The 19,734-nt window shown below is 42.4% G+C and overlaps 1 protein-coding gene across 1 annotated transcript in view; it reads right to left on the bottom strand.

The window, feature by feature from the left end:
- The window catches only part of IQCK (IQ motif containing K), a 102,041-nt gene that overhangs the window by 18,630 nt on the left and 63,677 nt on the right, over positions 1–19,734 (bottom strand). The window contains exon 5 of the mRNA XM_082714956.1: positions 15,988–16,099. Within this exon, the coding sequence (XP_082571082.1) occupies positions 15,988–16,099 (112 nt within the window). The remainder of the gene's footprint in view (positions 1–15,987; positions 16,100–19,734) is intronic.

Raw genomic sequence — 19,734 nt, forward strand, 5'->3', positions numbered from 1 at the left:
ATGGGACAAAATAAGGCACTTTAAAAAAAAGTTTTTCTAGGGGCACCTGAGTGGTTCTGTTGGTTAGGTGGCTCTGTTCAGCTCAATTCATGGTCCCAGGGGCTTGGGATGCGAGACCCACAGTCTCGCATGGGTCTCCCTGCTCAGCGGGGAGCCTGCTTCTTCCTCTCCCTCTGCCCTTCCCCCACCCCCCCCCCAGCCTTCCCCCCTGCCCCCCTGTGCTTTCTGGCTCTCTCCATCAAATAAATAAATAACATCTTTTTTTAAAAGTTTTTTTATATGCCAAAGGATTCGTAACAGCATTGGTGGGTAGCTTTTTCTGATCTCTTGATGCTTTTCTGTAGTTTCACCATGAGAATGTATTACTTCGATAAGGGGACAGTTTTTAAATTAGTTTAAAAGGAATCAGCTTGCCCTTCTTAACATCTAGCTTCCATAGCTCTTTACCTTGAAAATTTTCCATGTCCTGGACTAATGAGAGTTGAATCTGGAAATTGGCAAGACACTTTAGCTACTCAGATCCTAAATTTAGATCCTAAGGGCGAATACCATGTGTCAACTGGGCTGGACTGGCGCTCAGAGGGAGAAGGCGGGACAGTTACGCGGGTGGGACCACTGCCCTTTAAACCAGGCTAACAGGCATAGAGGGACATGTGCTTCTTGCCCTCAGCGACTTAATCAGAGGTTGGATCCTGATGGACTTTGTATGAAACCAAACACCAACAGATTTCTCCTGAGCATTTGAACCCCATAAATAACATCTGTGCATTGCAGCATAACGAAGTGGGGAAGAGGAAGGACTCTGGAATCTGCCAGAGTCCAAGAAGTTGCCTGGCTTTGCTACTTCTTTGCTGTGGGGCCCTCGGTACACTGCTCAACCTCTTTGTGCCTCAGTTTCTTCATCTATAAAACGGAGACCACAGTAGTACCTGCTTCACAGGGCTGCTGTGAGGACAGAGTCCCTATTAAGGAAACACTTCGAAAAGTGTTTACCTCATAGTAAGCGCACAGTGGATATGAACAATCCGTGTTATCATTTTAGAAGACATAAATAATCAAAAAAGGAAAATAATCACCTGTATTTCTATTTTAGGGGGAAAAAAAAAACCCCAGGCAGAAATCAATCAACCCATCAATCTTCAGCATTACTACTACTTAGAAAAATAATCACCATACTGGGGTGCCTGGCTGGCTCAGTCGGAAAACCATGTGACTCTTGATTTCAGGGTTGTGCATTTGAACCCCATGTTGGGTGTAGAGATTACTAGAACAAACAGAAAAATGTAAAAAATGATCACTATTAACATTTTAGGGTTATATTCTAGTAGACTTTTCTCTTTGTCCCTTTATATATTATGTGTAAGCCTATGTCTTCCCTTTGTCTGTGTACGGTTGCTTGTTTGCTTGGAAACAGTTCCATTTACTTGTCCTTGGGAGAGCTTACCAAGCTAGATAATTTTGGAAAGGGATTATGAGACACGGATTCATTCATTAATCAACAAATATTTCTTGAGCATCTACCATGTGCTGGACACCGTTCTAGGTGCTAGGGATAGAGCAGTGAACAAAACAGGAAGGAAAAATAAAAAGTCCCTGCTATTAGCAAATTTATATTGTATGGTTACACAGGCAATAAACAAAGTAAATCTTAAAAATCTTGGGTGACTCAAAAGAATTAAACACTTGGAAAAATTATAAGTTATGTGACAATTTGTAAAGGAACTAGTACAGTTAACTCCAACGTATATGCAGCTCCGTGTAACACACACAGGAAATATGGCGCCCAGCCATTCTGGAGTCAGTTTCCTCTAGATCCTTAGTCACAGCTTGAAGGGCAGCTGTGACTTGTTTCTTTACTCCTGCGAGGCTGCAAAGAAGGGGTGGACCCCACACCAAGGTCTTGATGCCCACCAGCTACAGCATATTGTAAGACAAGTCTAGAAATGGTCAACTCTTTTTGAATCGCTCTGTAGAGGACATGTTGGATGCGGACAAGCAGGGCAGAGAGGTGGGGAAGCAAGAGATGGTCAGGAAGGACTCACTAAGGAGGTGATATTAAGTAGAGGTGACATTAAGAGGTGAAAGAGCATTAGCCATGAGGATATTTGGCACCTGAGCCTTCATTTTTTCCTCTCAGTTCCTTTTTAAAAGATTCATTTTCTGATTTGAGGAGGGGGGTGGGCAGAGGGAGAGAGAGAATCTCAAGCAGACTCCCCACTGAGTGAGGAGCCCAAGGTGGGTCTTGACCTATGACCCTGAGATCATGACCTGAACTGAAATCAAGAGTCAGATGCTTAACCCACTGAACCACCCAGGTGTCCCTTTTTCCTCTCAGTTTTTTATGTGGTAAAATACACATAAAATTTACCATCTTAACCATTTTTAGGCATACAATTCAGTGGTAATAAGTGTCTTCATATTGTTTTTTAAAAATATTTTATTTATTTACTTGACAGAGAGAGAGATCACAAGTAGGCAGAGAGGCAGGCAGAGAGAGAGGGAGAAGAAGGCTCTCTGCTAAGCAGAGAGCCTGATGCGGAGCTCAATCCTGGGACCCCGAGATCATGACCTGAGCCGAAGGTAGAGGCTTAACCCACTGAGCCACCCAGGCGCCCCGTGTCTCCATATTGTTGTGCAACCATCACGACCACTCATACCCACAATTGTTCTCTTCCTGCAAAAACTGAAACCCTGTGCCTATTAGACACGAACTCCCCATTCTCCCCTTTGCTCAGCCCCTGGCAACCACTGTTCTACTTTCCGTCTCTAGAATTTGACTACTCTACCTCCTATAAGTGGAGTCATATGGTCTTTGTCTTTTTGTGACTGGCTTATTTCACTCAGCGCAATGCTGTCAAGATTCATCCATGTTATAGCAGGTGTCAGAACTTCCTTCCCTTTCAAAGCGGAATGCTATTTCACTGTATATATAGACCACATTTTCCTTATCCATTCATTTACAGATAGACACTTAGGGTGCTTCCAACTTTTGGCTGTTGTGAAGAATGCTGCTATGAATTCGGTGCACAAATATCCCTTCAAGACTCTGGTTTCAGTTCTTCTGGGTACATCACCAGAAGTGGAATTGCTGAATCATACAGTGATTCCTTTTTAAGTTTTTTTCAGGAACGACTTTGGCTATTTTACCATTTTACATTCCTACTAACAATGCATAAGGATCCAATTCTCCATATCCTCACAAACACATATTATCTTTTGGGGGATTTTTTGATAGTATCCATCCGATTGGGTACGAGGTGGTCTGGGCCTTCTTTTTAATTTTTTTTGTAGCACTTTTATTGAAATATGAATCACATACCACACAATTCACCCATTTAAAGCACACAACTCAATGGTTTTCAGTAGAGTCACAGAAGTGTGTAATCACCACCACCATCAATTTTACTATTCCTCAGCCCAAAACGAAACCCCATACCCTTTTGTGATTCCCTCCATTCCCCCAGCCCTTTGCAGCCACTGATCTACTTTCTGTCTCTGTGGATTTGCCTGTCCTGGATATTTCATATAAATGAAATCACATAATATGTGGTCTTTTTGATGTCTGATTCTTTGCACTTTGCATAATGTGTTCCAGGTTCCAGCCATGGTGGAGCAGGCATCCCTTCTTCATTTCTTCTCATAGTGTGGCCTTCGTTTCTGTGTTGAATGCCTTTCGAGCTTTTGGAAAGCATGAATTCCAGACTTTTCCCTCAGCCTACCAGTCCACGGACCGACTGAAAGGAAGGCTGTGAGAACAGTAAAGGCAGTACGATGTTGTGGAAACTTCTAGATTTCCTCAGCTGTGTGACCAAAGCTGAGTGACTTAACCTCTGAGATACTCTCCTCCCCTGAAAAACAGGGGTAATAATAGTTTGTACTAGTTGAATTTATGGTGAAGATTAGAAAATAATATCTGTAAGGTGTCTAGCCCATGGGAGGCATCCAATAAATTGAGTTTTCGTGAGGACCACAGATCTTGGCAGACCAGCAAGGTCTGGCAGCTAAGGATATAGGCGACATGTCTCCTGCAGGTCAAGATGCCACACAGCAGGAGCGCGTTCCCATTGTCCTCCCTTTGTTAGCTTCACCTTTCATTCAGAGTCACCCCGAGTGTGACAGACCCAAATAGGGTGGTAAGAAAGGCCCTCAGTCTACAACATAGGCTTCCCACTCCTCCAGTGTATGACCAAACCAAAATCTCCTTTAAACACCCCTGTGCTTTCCCTGCAAACTCTCCTAAATGGCCAAATACCCAATCCATCCTTTTGTCTTCCCCCTTCAACATCTAACCCCCCCCAGTTATGCTCTGGCCCTCAACCATCCTGCCCGACTCTCCCCCCAGCAAATGCCCAGAATGTTCACCATCTTACTGTTCTTGCCTCCAGTCTTGAGACCAAACTCCCAAGGCCAATGATCACCACCAAGACAACAGCAAGTTTTCCAAGGTTTGCATCTGCTCAGCAATAGACCGCTTGCCCAGAGGGCAGGAGACTCTACAGCAAACACCTATTAGGCTTCTTGTTTATAGAGATTTCCTAGTTTACTCCTTCCATTTTTCAAAGGAGAAAGCAAAGTCCATCAACCAGGTAAACTGCAGAGGGGGGCCAGGAACTCAGATCTCCTGAATTGGGGACCTATGCTGGGACCTTGCAACTAATCCACAGTATTAGGATTTTGCTGATGTGGTTACAACACATTCTCTACTAAGAATAAACCCGTGTCATCATTTTCTCGGGCCCCTAGCCTGACACATCTTACAAATTTCCCCCCAGGGGATGCTGATCTATCCTGCTGTCAGGATAGAGAGCCACTGCTACAGGTAAATTACCTGGAATAAAAATTTTATATATACTTCTTGACGGTTTAAAAAATATTACCAAAACCAGCAACCAGTTATTGTCCCTTCCCTCTGTGCCAGGGGTCTGTTTAACAGCATACAATGGTATTTAATCTTATTTGATCCTCACAGGAGGCCTCTACAATAGGCCCTAATTGTCCCCATTATAACAGACGAGCAAACGTGGGCCTTGAGAGCATGAGCAACTGGCCCATGACCTCACTGATAGTAAGGGGCAGGACCCCAGTTCTGTCAGATCCCAAAGCCAATAGTCTTTTTCAAGAAGAAAACAACATTTTATTTACGTATTCGTGAGAGAGAGAGAGGCAGAGCCAGAGGGAGAAGCAGATGAGACTCCATCCCAGGACTCTGGGTTCACGACCTGAACCAAAGGCAGATGCTTAACTTACTGAGCCACTCAGGCACCCCAAAGCCAATATTCTCTTTTTAAAAATTAACATATAATGTATTATTTGTTTCAGGGGTAACAGGTCTGTGATTGGTCAGTCCTACACAATGTACAGTGCTCACCACAACACGTGCCCTTCCCAAAGCCCGTCAGCTAGCCACCCCATCCCTCTCACCCCCTCCACTCCAGCAACCCTCGGTTTGTTTCCTGAGATTAAGAGTTTCTTATGGTTTGTCTCCCTCTCTGGTTTCATCTTGTTTCAATTTGTCCTCTCTTCCCTGTGATCCTCTACCTTGTTTCTCAAATTCCACATATCAGTGAGATCAGATGATAATTGTCTTTTTCTGATTGACTTATTTTAATTAGCGTAATACCTTCTAGTTCCATCCACATCGTTGCAAATAGCAAGATTTCATTTTTGATGGCTGCATGATATTCCATTATATGTATATATACCATATCTTCTTTGATCATTTGTCTGTTAATGGACATCTAGGCTCTTACCATAGTTTGGCCATTGTGGACATTGCTGCTATAAACATTGGGGTGCAGGTACCCCTTCCCAAGGCCAATATTCTTAATAGCAACATATATTAGCCATATAGAGCGAATCACTTATTGATCATTTCTTGTTATGAGCCAGGCACTATTCCAGTTCATTTAATCCTCCCAAACCCTATAGGGTTGTTCCTCATATCAGTATTTCCACTTTATTGCCATGCAAACTGAGTCAGAGAGAGATTAAGCAACCTGCACAGGGTTACAGTCCTTAATAAGTGGGAAACTTAATCCAATCTGGTTTCAAGAGACTTCCAGAAGTTGGTAGGTTTATCTAGATCTTATCAAGGCATTCTGCATCTATGGAACTGCAAAGAAGAATACTGGATAATCAGATGAAGGAACAAAGCTATGGAAGTTGGAGGAATCCATTTACATATACTTAAATTTGGGATCTTGAACTTGCGGGGTGGACCATTTAAAAAAAGGAAATCATCTATTACTTTACTTTTTTAATTTCAGCAGAATAGTAGGGGATCTTTGAGCATTTCTTTCTTTCTTTTTTTAAAAATCTATTTATTTATTTATTTATTTATTTGGCAGACAGAGATCACAAGTAGGCAGAGAGGCAGGCAGGCAGAGAGAGAGGAGGAAGCAGGCTCCCCGCTGAGCAGGGGTCAAGGCTGGGATCATGACCTGAGCCAAGGGCAGAGGCTTTAACCCACTGAGTCACCCAGGTGCCACGACTTTAAGCATTTCAATAGAAGGCATGTCCTAGCTGTACAGACTTTTACAAAGTTTTAATGAAAAAATACATATGAAAATTGATGTCATCCAAACATATCCAGCTGCTGGTGAGTCTTAAAAATAGAACCGATGAACGTAATATCACGGCATGGAGTCACTAGTTTCTTTTAATCAAAGTTTTATTTCTTTTGCAGGTTCAAATGCAGAAGGAGCTAAGGTTTGAGGAGATTTAAGAGGAAAAATTAAGATGAAAGTGACACCTTAGTGTTATTGATATATTTCTTCTTAAAGAGCCATGGTATCAAAAAAATAAGTAAATAAAGAGCCATGGTATTACCAAAGTGATGACTCCATTTCAAATTATTCCCGAGGCATAATTATTCTCATGTTACAAGTAGGGAAAATGAAACACAAAGATTACATCACCCATCAAAAGTTCCAAAGTGGGTTGGTGGCCTTAAGGGCAAATTGATGCAACAGTTTTGAATGACAATGCGGCGATCACAGTCTAAACTTAATATATGCATGTCCTTTGAACCAGGAATTTCATTCTTATGACTATATCCTATAAAAATACTTCTACAAGAAAGCAAGAATAAATCTACAAAAATGTCCACAGAAGCATTGTTCATAATACAAGCTAAATATCTATTTATAGGGACTGGCTTTAAAAAAAGTATGGTACAGGTTTATCATTTTTATGGACCCACAAAAAAAATAATGAGACAGATCTATATATATTGGCATGTGTGATATTATGACTTATATTAAGAAATACGTATTTTTCTTCGTCTGCATTTCTGGCATAGACCTCCTAAAAACTCTTGGAATTTCCCAAGTGAGGAGGAAGACCAGAAGGTGTCTTTTGTTATGTTAATAAGTGGCTTTCAGACCCACCCAAGGATGGCTGGTGGCGGGGAAAACCAACTATGTTATTAAAAAGTTTAGGAACTTTTAGTCCCATTCCCCTGACCTTTCGGAAAGGGAAAAATGCTGGAGGTTCAATCAATCACCAGTGGCCAATGATTTCATCAAATGTGCCTATCCAAAGAAGTAGCCACACAAACCCGTAGGACAGGGTTCAGAGACTTCCAGGTGGGGATGTCACAATAATTCCAGGTACTACCAGCCAAGCCCCAAACTCTGTGAGGACAGAAGCTCCTTTGTTGGGGACCTCCCTCTCTCTTTTATCTCTCCATCTGGCTGCTGTTTCATTTCCCTTAATACATCCTCTGTAATAAATCAGTAATCTAGAGAGTAAACTAGTTTCCTGAGTTCTGAGAGCTGCCCCAGCAAATTAATTGAACCCAACAAATAGGGAAACTCCAAGCTGTGCTGGTCAGTCAGAAGCACAGGTAAAAACCTGGGCTTGGGACTGTCTGAAGTGGGGGTGGTGGTGGTCCTACATGACAGAGCCCTTAACCTGTGGGGTCTGATGCTTTCTCTGGGTCAATACATGTCAGAATTGAGTTGAATTCTCCAACTCAGCTGGTGTCGGAGAATCGCTTGCTAGTGGTATAGAAACCACCCTCCCCCAACACATTGGAGTTGGTATTAGAACTTTTGGCATGAAAAGTTTCCTTCCAAGTAAAGGAAAAAAAAACATGTTGCGGTACAGGGTATATAATATGGTTCCATATGTGTAGATAGAGGAAGAAACCCGAAGGGTAGACCCACTCAATAATAACTGTTTCTGGAAAATAAGTGACTGGTTATTTTAACATGGATCATTGTTATGGGATAGATTATATTTGTTAGTCACAACAGGCTACAGCCAATGCCAGAATCCCCCTCCTGAGCCACAAGCTAGTGTTCTCTGCACCCCGCTAGGCTATTCTCTCTGGTAGTGGAACCCTTCCTGTTCCTCATCGATAGCTGGGCAGGGTATTTGGAAGGAAGGACAAAGAACATCTTCATCCTTATCCACTTAGCCCTGGCTTCCTGCTCTAATGGAAATGTCTCCCAGAAACATGTTCATAGATCCTGCAGCCTTTGGACTAGGGACTCAGCCTCCCCCATCTCCAAACCTCCCCTATCCAGTGAGGAGTACGTGGAAACTTAAAGTGCTTAGTACAGTGTCTGACACATGCTATGTGCCCAATAAACTACAGCTACTTCTTAGTTTCAGACATCCTTCTCTGCTCTAAGAATGAAGTTCCAGGGGTATCCTAACGTCATACCCATGTGGTATGGCCATGATGATACTTTGAGACTATCCTTAAAACTTAATCTTAACAGTTAAGATTTGTCACTGCAATCTAAACTTAAAATACTATATTTAAAGTCAGAAAAAGAAATTTCTCTGGTTTCTACCTGACCCTCACCTTAGGCTTTGTCTTTTCCCAGTGTCCTCTTAGTAAAGGAAAAAAAATCTCAGTTCCAGGAATAAATGTGCTTCCAAGAAAGTTTTTCTCTTGAAGACACAATCAAACAATACAATGATCCTATTTTCTTCATTGTTGTGGCTTCTAGGAAGCTCAGAGCCGTATTTCTACTTATAATAGGAACATTTTCGAGGTTATTATTCACGTTGTATAATGTATTAGGGAAGGGCCCAGTTGTTTCCTGAACAACTAACTTGTCTTTTTTTCTTACAGTCACTGTGAATTATGTAACAGATCCTATTTCCCTCTTTGTTTTATCTCTATAAAATCTTTAGCAAGTATAGGGCTTGGAGTAAGTATTTTGCTTACTGCATTTTGTGGTTTAACTTTTTCTTGACTTTTAATTGTTCCCCAACCCAATTACCACATTTATCTAAAAATGTTATATTATACAAATTTCTGTAAGATACTGCAAGGCACTCTTGGAATGAGGTCGGGAATAAACAGGTAAGCAAACAAAAGTAAATAATCGATTCCCTTTGACAGGTCAACCTCCTCCATTCCTTTCTTTAAAATATCAACAAGAAGTGATAAAGTCATTTAAAAAGTATTTACATTTACATAAAGAATACACACACAGAAAAATGTAACCTGATGTTGTAGGAACAATTTCTATGGCTTCTTTCTTCCTCCTCATACTGGATTTCCAAATAAAATATGGCCATTCAATTACAAGGCACATTTGAAAACAATTACTAAGTATACGAAGCTAAAAATGCGCTATTAATTGAGAAGGGATTTTTGACAATATCTCAAAAATGACTTAGGCATCTTGTTTGGAATTATATTGGCTGCAATTCTTGTCACACATTTTAAAATAATTCCAGCAACTGTCCCGATGGATAGAGACTCGAGGATAACCTCACACCATTTCTATCCTAGAAGAAAATCCTGTTTGGGAGGGCCTCTGACTCAGTGTAACGTGAGACGAGCTATATATGACCACGACTCTACCCTGACAGCTGACTCTGTTCTCCCTCAGACCTCCTGTCTGCACCAAGGTTGCTCCAAGAAATGAACTTGGCAAAATTTATTCATACTATAAATACCAGAACACAATATGGATAAAATGGCATCCACTCAAAAAAATATATTACGTTTGTTTGTTGGATCTGTACACAGATTAGTTTGTGTTTTTTTTTTTTATGAAGTTGAAAAACCTTGTTATTTGCAATTATTCCATTTTTTTCCTTACTGAAAGTCTAAAGGAGAACTAGCATGTGTTTAACATTAATTGCTTTATCAGAGGGCTTCAGGGTCTAATTACAGTGTCACTTTGGCTAGGGGGGCGGATTATTCTCTTAACTTCCACATTACCCAAATTCACAAGGTTTAAAACAGGAAGTAACTTGGTAGTGCCCCAGTATAAGAAAATGATTCAGCTCAGCGACACTTGAAGGGAAAAATTTCCTTCGGTGGGCATGTTATACCCTGTTCCTAGCAACTCAGCCCCTACTTAGGGGCTCCAGGCAACAGAAACAGCAAGAACCCAAGGCCTAGGTCATAAGAAATAGGACAAGCGCGTGTCATGTTCGGTAGGATTCCTGAGAGGTTTGGGTCTGACAGCAGAACCCAACGGAGCATTTTCTCTCTCCGTGTCTCTCCCCAGTATGTCAGAACACTGGACAGGAAAAGGAAACACCTGGGCCCTCCTCTGGCTGTGTGACCTTGGGCAAGTCCCTCGACCTCCTTGGGCCTCTACTAATTCATCTGTAAAATGAAGCCCACAGTTGCACTCACCATGTGCATGAAGACTGCATGCCCTGTACCAGGCCCTGTGCTAGGCTGGGGTGGGGGGCAACACGCTGAAGAAGACAAGCACAGTCCCCTCATGGAACCCCATGGAACTTAGAATTTAGTGGAGGAAAGCAACAAGGTTGTTTAAAAGCACACAGATATTTTAATAATACTGATCACGACAATAACCAGCATTTGTTGGAACAATGTGCCAGGACTTGTTCTAAAGATCATCTCTTAAATCTTTAACAATCACCATAGGAGGCAGGTTCTATCATTAGCTCAGTTTTTACATGGGACAACTGAGGCTTAATGAAGTTGAGTACATCAGGGGTAAGTACATCATTTCAAAACCCACTCCTTTCCCCACTGCACTGTACCGACCTCCTGCTTAGCTGACTACAGCTCTGGGGACAGTGTTTAGAACGGGCTTTTTCACCTGAAGGCCATTTCACAGTCTTACTGTAAATGGGAAATTTGTCTATGAGTTCCCACTGGGGCATCTCCTGGAGCCCACCTTGTTTGGAAAGGACCGCTCCTTCTGGAGCCCTGCAAAGCCTGCCAGGGTCCGAGCAGCAGGTGGCCGAGATGCAAAGGCTCTCGCTCCGCAGCTGCACCGCAGGCTGGACCACAGACACACATCACAGCCCGGCTGCTCTTCCCCGCTCCACAGCAAGCCAAATCAATCTGTCAACCGACAGCAAATCAGCTCAGAAGAATCAGAAACCACAGAAATAAATAGGCACGCTGCACTTTCCCTGACCTTTAAACTGATTACAGCCTTGATCGTCTTCCAATTTTGAAGTGAAATGAAACAGCAGTTGTGCGTGGCAGAGAGGCGCATATATACGAGCCTGCCAATCACAGCTCAAGGGTTAGCAAGGGTTAAACCGTTAAGGAGGCTTTAACAACCGCCAGTGTGATGAACTCTTACTTGGAGGTCCACCCCCCAACTCCTGCCCCTTACGGCACAGTCTGCAGGCAGGCTCACCTAAACCTCAGGACTAGACCGTTCTGCTCATCTATTTACTCACTTACTTGCTCATTCAGCCAATATTTATTCGGTGCTCAGTTTGTGCCGGGCACTGTCCGAGGACAGGTCTTTGTCCTCAGGAAGCTTATACTTTAATAAGGAAAACACATAACTGCCAAGTAAACAAATAACAGATGGACTTCTCTTGACCGGGGCTCAGGGCGTGCAGGCTTAGAGGATTCCACATTTCATTTATTTACTTTTTTTTTTTTTTAATGAATTGCTCTATTTTATTTTATTATTTTATTTTATTTTAATTTGGGAGGCCTCCACATTTTATTTTATTTTATTTTATTATTATTATTTTTTTTTTCTGGCAAGGAGAAATTGCAAAAGAAAAATCAAGATATACACAGGTTAATTCTCAAGCCGCTCACTTTCAAATCTGGCCTAAATTTCCCTTAAAGTGAACTTGGGAACTGAGGGCCTCCACATTTTAAAGAGAGCACAAAACAAGTGCAGAGCCAGTGCCTCCTTAGGGTATCAACCCCGGCTGACCAGGAGAACCCGGAAAATTAACGTTAACAGATGCCTGAGGCTCATCCCAAAACCATCAGGTCAGAAGCTGTGGCAGTGAGGAACTGGTAATTTTTGAATTACAATTTTGAAATAATTTTGAATTTACAGAAAAGTTGCAAAAATCATCCACACAATCCCCAGGTTCACCAGTAGTTTGCCCTGTGCCTTATTTACGTTACTGGTTTCTCTCTGTGTGTGCACATGTACACATGGGTGTTACACATTCTTTTTTTCTGAATTATTAGAGGTTAAGTTCCATATCATACTTGCTATGTGTACATCAACATGTCTGACAGCAATGGTGTATACATCATTGATCCCTAAAGCCTTCAGCATGTTTCTTAAGAATGAGGTGGTTTCTTTTCTTTTTCTTTAAAGATTTTGTTTTTGGGGCGCCTGCGTGGCTCAGTTGGTTCAGCGTCTACCTTCGGCTCAGGTCATGATCTCAGGGTCCTGGGATGGAGCTCCACATTGGGCTCCCTGCTTCTCCTTCTCCCTGTGCAATTCCCCCTGCTTGTGCCCTCTCTGTCCCTCTCTCTCAAATAAACAAATAAATAAATGAAATATTTTTTAAAATGAGGAAATTTGATAGTGCTATGTAGTCATTTATATAAAGCCTCTATTCAAAGTTTGCTGATTGTCTCAATAATGTCTTTCTTAGAATTTTTTCCCCCATCCAGGATCCAGTCTAAGATCCTATGTTGTGTTTAGCTGTCACGTCCCCTTGGTTCTCCTTTAATCTTGGTCTTTCTTGACACCGGCATTTTTTAAGAGTCCAAATCAGTTATTCCGGTGCATGTCCTTCAACTTGGGTGTGTCCAATGATTCCCCATGATTCAATTCAAGTTACGTGTTTTGACAGGAGTAGTAGATAAGCATATGTGATGAGTGTCCGTCTTATACATCACACCAGAAGGTACGTTACGTCAGCTTGTTCCAATACTGGCGACACTAATTTTGAACACTGGGTCTGCCAGGTTGCTCTAATGCAAAGTTAATATTTTTCCTTTTGTTTAATGACTACTTTGTAGAGGGATATTTCAAGACTCTAAATATCATATTCCTCATCAAAGTTTCACTCAATGGTGTTAGCAAGTACTGATTTAAAAAAAAATTTATTTATTTATTTATTTGACAGAGATTACAAGTAGGCAGAGAGGCAGGCAGAGAGAGAGGGAAGCAGGCTTCCTGCTGAGCAGAGAGCACGATGCAGGGCTCGATCCCAGGACCCTGAGATCATGACCTGAGCCGAAGGCAGAGGCCTTAACCCACTGAACCACCCAGGCGCCCCTCTCCTCTCTTAGACTAAAATGGGTGCTTCCCTAAACCTAAGCCCTAAAGCAAGGGAGGGAAAATCCAAGAGAACAACTCAAAAAGATTGGGGGGTGTCTCATTATTTGGTTAAATATCAGCTTTAAAGGTAGACTTACATCTAGATCATTCCTCTATGCCTATCTGAGGAGGTTTGATGTGATCTGGGTAGACACACGGGGGCAGAGAGAAGGAGACCATGGAGAAGTCTGCATGTCCACCATTGGTTTCCTGTGTGTCAGGTGGACAGTGAGAGGTAACCTGAACTATTTTCCTAATGCTCTGACCAAGAGGGCTGGCCACTGGGTAAGGAGACCCCAAAAGCAAAAGACTCAGAGTAGACTGGTAGAGGTGGAACCCGAAGTGGTGGTGGAAGAGGCAGAGACAGAACCAGATCCCCACAGAGGTGTTCTGCCGCCTACTGTTTCACCTCCAGGAAGAATCATATGAGATACAGGAGTCGGAGAGTCAGCGTGGAGATGCCTGCCCACAGGACAGGAGCGGTAGCCTTAGCCAGAGAAGCAGCAGCGGCCACGGGAGGACGACAAGAGAGTGAAGAGAGGGATGACCCTGTATCTCCCTTCTTTCTACCCATCCCACTGCAGCAGAAAGGGGTCCGGGAGAGGCAAGGATAGAGGTGTGCAAGACCTAACACTTCTTTCCCCCACTCCCATCCCCATGGATGGAGGGCAGATGAGGTTGGGCAAGCATCAAACTGGATCTGAGATTGAAATTTTTAACTAGACTGGGCTTTCTGAAATTAGAACATACTGAAAAAACACGGAATCCCCCACCCCCATATGCCATTGAAGGGATTGGGAAGAGAGGTTTGAAAAAATAGGGTTGAAGATGGTTTCTGGGGAGAAGAGGAAGACTTTGTTTAGACACTGTCATGCTGAGGTTGTTCATAGACTGGCTCCTGGTCCCGGGGGGAAGGTCCCTTGAGGAGGTAATGCCCAGGCCTAGAAGATGAGAAGCAGCTGGGGATGAGTGATTTGACAGAAAGAAAATAGAAAGCACAGACCCCCAAGGTGGTGTGGGGGGGTGGGCACTGGCATATGACAAGAACAGAAAAGTCTGGAAGGGCTGTAGCCTAGTGATGGGGGACAGGTACAGGGAAGCATGGGGAGGTGACAGGGCTCCAAGCATGGATGGCCTATAGCCTGCTGAGGTGAGAAGGTTTATTTTTCATAAATTCTAAAGTACTATGAATTATTTAAAAGATTCCAACAGTGCACCTCTTCCTCCCTTGTCCAAATCCTAAAGGTGACCATCATCAATGTATCCTTCCAGGCCGTTCAGATACCTCCATGTTTCCACGTATATACTTTTTTTTTTCTTCAAGATTTTATTTGACAGAGAGAGACAGCGAGAGAGAGCAGGAGCGGAAGGAGAGGGGGAAGCAGGCTCCCCACTGAGGGATCCCCCCAAGGAGCCCAATGCGGGGCTCGATCCCAGGACCCTGAGATCAGGACCTGAGCTGAAGGCAGACGCTCAACAACTGAGCCATCCAAGTGCCCCTACACATATATACTTGTAATATGGATAAAAACCGATGGTTCTGTGATTCTTTTCCACTTGATAATATATCATGAATCTCCTTCCGTGTTGTTGCTTGAATAAATGATGCTAAATCCATACACACAACCGTTAAACGTCACGATGCTACTCTCTGGTTGTTGGCCATAATGATGTTCTGAGTACGTCCAGTGACAAGGTAGATCATGGGACAGAAGGTAACAATGTAAAATCCAGTCTTTAATAAAATATGTACGGATATCTATTTGTACCTGTTTGCACCGGAAAAAGTACAGCAGGATATACACCAAAACAGTAACAGTGGTGGGATTTCTGTTTTTTCCCCTTTTTTTGGCTGTTGGTTTTCTAATTTTCCTATCATAAATGTGTAGTAACTTAAAATTTTATAATAAAGAGTATGGAAAGCAAATAGGACAAAATGGTGACATCTGCATATGACGGGAGACGAGTGCTTGTTATTCTTTGTATTTCTGTGTGTGTCTGTACATGGACGCGTGCACGTTTAGTTTCTCACAAAGAGAGAGAGGACCAGCATGATGCATCATTTCAGTTCAGACACACAATCAACAACTTAAAAAAGATAACCACCCATGACACTGATGGACACTGTGCTTCCAAAATGAGGGGTTACCCTTGATGACTTACAGCTTAAGCAAAACGACTTGCAGACACAAGATGACACTGAGTTTGTCCCTGAGTGAGGAGAATGGCCCTGTAAATTATGTCACATCGCCTCTGTCATTCCAGAGAAGAATCCTAATCTGCAGTCACTCCCCCAACCCACACACAAAGTGAGTTCCCTGCAGAGACAGGGACCTGACAAGGACTCAGAGGGCTTCCTTTTCGAGCCTGGGCTACGAACTCAGTCTTCTCCTCAGCCTGCCACTTCTCCGCCATCTTGACTCCTCCCTCTCCAATCTTTCGACTCCGTCTTTTCCTAAACAAACTAAAGACTGTGACTCAAACAACTGACCTTTCTGTTCTTGTTTGGCCCAGAAAATCTTGACTCGCTGGCGAATGTGCTTGTCTTCGCGCAGTTTCTTCTGCCACTGACGCAACTCTTGAATCTCAGGATCGCACCGAACCTGGAAAATGCCCACAAAGCTTTGGTTCCTTTTCAAAAATACATCTATACATTAGCTTGTTAACTCTGCATAGAAAATCATTTACAAACTAATTGGATATACTCTGGATTCCAAGTGAATCAGTGTTCTGTTTACCTGAACTCCTACAGGTTATGTAATATTTGAGTGTAAATGAGGTTGTATGAGGATTTGCTATAATAGTGGTAGGTTGAAAACATTCTAGACCTGTGCTGTCTAATAGAAATATGATGGGGCCACATGTGAAATTTTAAATTTCCTAGCAGTTTCATTTTAAAAAAGTAAAAACGAGCTGGTGAGATTATTTTTTTTAAATATTTTATTTATTTATTTGACAGACAGAGATTACAAATAGGCAGAGAGGCAGGTAGAGAGAGAAAGGGAAGCAGGCTCTGCGCAGCAGAGTGTCCGATGTGGGGCTCGATCCCAGGACCCTGAGACCATGACCTGAGCCGAAGGCAGAGGCTTTAACCCACTGAGCCACCCAGGCACCCCAGTGAGATTATTTTTAAGAATATATTTTATTTAACCTCAAAGGTCCAAAATATTATTTTGACATGTAAGCAATACAAAAATTATTTATGAGATAATTTACTCTCTGTTTTCCATACTAAGTCCTCAACATCTACTGTATTTTACAGTTACAGCACACCTCAGTTTCGGCTAGACACATTTCAAGTGCTCAATGATCGCATATAACTGGTGGCTACTGTATTGGTTCTAGAAGAATCACAGACAATGTATTAATCACTGTTCCGTTTAACACCAACTGAGCACCTACTGCATACTGGGCTTTGTGCTAGACATTGTCAATAAAGAGACTATTGATGATAATTTGAATTAAGTTTTATTTTATTCTTTCATAGCTCATACTTATGTGCACTTAGGTTCCAGGCATTGTTTCAGTGTTTTACAAATTTTACCATCAAAACACCCAATAAGACAAGAATGATTATGCCCATTTTACAGATGAAGAAACTCAGTTTAGGCAGCTTGCAGAGCTGCAGAGCTAGGAAATGGTATTGAGGTTGAAATATAGGCAGACTGTTTCAGCTGCCCTTGAGGGGCTGAGAATCTAGTAGGAAACAGAGTATTCAGGAATAAGATCAACAAGGATACTGATGAGTAGAAGGGAATGCAGAGGAGGAACTGAACTCAGCCTGGAGTGGTCAGCAAACACTTCATGGAGGAGACGATCCCTGGGCTGAGTTTTGAAGCATAAACTAGAGTTAGCCGTGGAGGAAAGGTGGGTAGAGTGTAACGGTGGTCCATTTCTGCTTATTGTGATCATGTCATAAAGCCAGGTCCCTGCCTCCTGATGTTTCAGACCAGCACTGGATCTTAAGACTTCCTGCTCTGATCACTGGGATCCAAGCTTCTTGGATTCGTTTTTGAAAAACGCTGTTGTCCTCTAGTAGGGTCCTTCCATGGCTTTTTATTACTAGGAAACTTGTGGGGGGCAATGTTGGGTTTGGGGTGATCGCAATCCCTTTCCCTTCTAGAAAGTGCCTGGGTTCTTTATGTGAATTGATACCAGGCACCAGAGCTCTTCTCATTAAGAGGCATTTGGAGAGATGACCTTATCAGATTCAAGAAAAATAAATTCCTTCCTATTACTTCCTCTCCCAGGGCATGGGGTGCCTTGGTTGTCTTAAGAAAACTACTCAAGTGGCACCTGGGTGGTTCAGTGGGTTGATCCTCTGCCTTTGGCTCAGGTCCTGATCTCAGGGTCCTGGGATCAAGCCCTGCATTAGGCTCTCTGCTCAGCGAGGAGCTTGCTTCCCCACCCACTCTCTGCCTGCATCTCTGCCTACTTGCTATCTCTCTCTATCAAATAAGTAAATAAAATCTTAAAAAAATAAAAACTACTCAAGTGATTTTTTTTCCAAAATAAAAAAGATGGACTGTAGTTTCCTGCTGAACTTATAAATGACAACTACACTTGTTTAACAAAAAAAGAAAATATACAATTTATCTATAAATATATATTTTTAAAATCACACATACAAAAGACCATATATGTATATATTGTGTGCATATATATAGTATATGTATATATATAATTTGTATATTGTGTGTTTATACATATCAAGTACTTTGTTTATAAAGTATATAACATATACCAGTATAATGTTATGCAAATTTCAGAGAGTAAAATGCCCCTCTATTAATGTCATAGAACACAAGGTAATCCCCTAAGTCTTTTAAATTACAATGCAATGTTTTTACTGTTTTAGAAAGTCTTGTGTTCAAAATATTAGACACCTTCAACATCTCTGTTCTGTGGATTGAGCAAGCCCAAAGCCTCTTGGGCAGCAAAAAAGGAATTATCCACATCTTTCCTACCAGCTTCAATTTCTCTGGGTCCAAGCACACAGAAATCTCCACATTTCTGCACTGTGACAACTGATACCCTTAATGATAATAAATGTGAAGGATCTTCTGAATCACTAAAGAAAAGTTAACACTAATTATAATCAAGCAAATTGACTATATTTTCTTACAGTCAAATTCTTTCTGCATAACTGATGTATTCTTCTATTTTTTTTAAAAGATTTTATTTATTTGACAAAGAGAGAGAGACAGCAAGAGTGGGAACACAAGCAGCAGGAGTGGGAGAGGGAGAAACAGGCTTCTCGCTGAGCAGGGAGCCCGATGCAGGGCTCCATCCCAGGACCCTGGGATCATGACCTGAACCAAAAGCAGACATTAAATGACTAAGCCCCCCATGCCCCCCTGTAGCATAACTTTTTAAAAAAGATTTTTTAGTTTCCACCAACATACAATGTACTACCAGCCCCAGGGACACAGATCTGCGAATCGTCAGGCCCACACACCCCACAGCACTCACCACAACCCCCCCCCAACAACATCCACAACCCCACCCTCCACACCCCCAACCCCCGCAACCCCCAGCCTGCCCTGTGAGACCAAGAGTCTCCCATGGCCCCTCATCCCATACTGCCTCACCCCTTCCCTCCCTACCCATACCCCCCACATTGCCCCCCAAATCCCCCATATCAGGGAGATCATATAATTGTCCTCTGATTGAGTTATTTCGCTCAGCATGATACCCTCTGGTTCCATCCATATCATTGCAAATGGCAAGATTTCATTTCGTTTGATGGCTGCATAGAATTCCAAGGTGTGTATATATATATATATATATATATATATATATATATATATACACATACACACCACATCTTTATCCATTCATCTATTGATGGACATCTAGGTTCTTTCCATAGTTTGGCTATTGTGGACATTGTTGCTATAAACATTTGGGTGCACGTGCCCCTTCGGATCCCTACATTTGTATCTTTAGGGTAAATACCCAGTAGTGTAATTGCTAGTTTATAGGGCAGCTCTGTTTTCAACTTTTTGAGGAACATCCATACTGTTTTCCAGAGTGGCTGCACCAGCTTGCATTCCCACCAACAGTGTAGGAGGGTTCCCCTTTCTCTGCATCCTCGCCAGCATCTGTCGTTTCCTGCCTGGTTAATTTTATCCATTCTGACTGGTATGAGGTGGTATCTCACTATAGTTTTGATTTGTATTTCCCTGATGCCAAGTGACGTTGAGCACTTTTTCAAGTGTCTGTTGGCCATCTGGAC

Source organism: Mustela nivalis (genome assembly GCF_964662115.1).
Source record: "Mustela nivalis genome assembly, chromosome: 19".
NCBI classification, from domain to species: Eukaryota; Metazoa; Chordata; class Mammalia; order Carnivora; family Mustelidae; genus Mustela; species Mustela nivalis.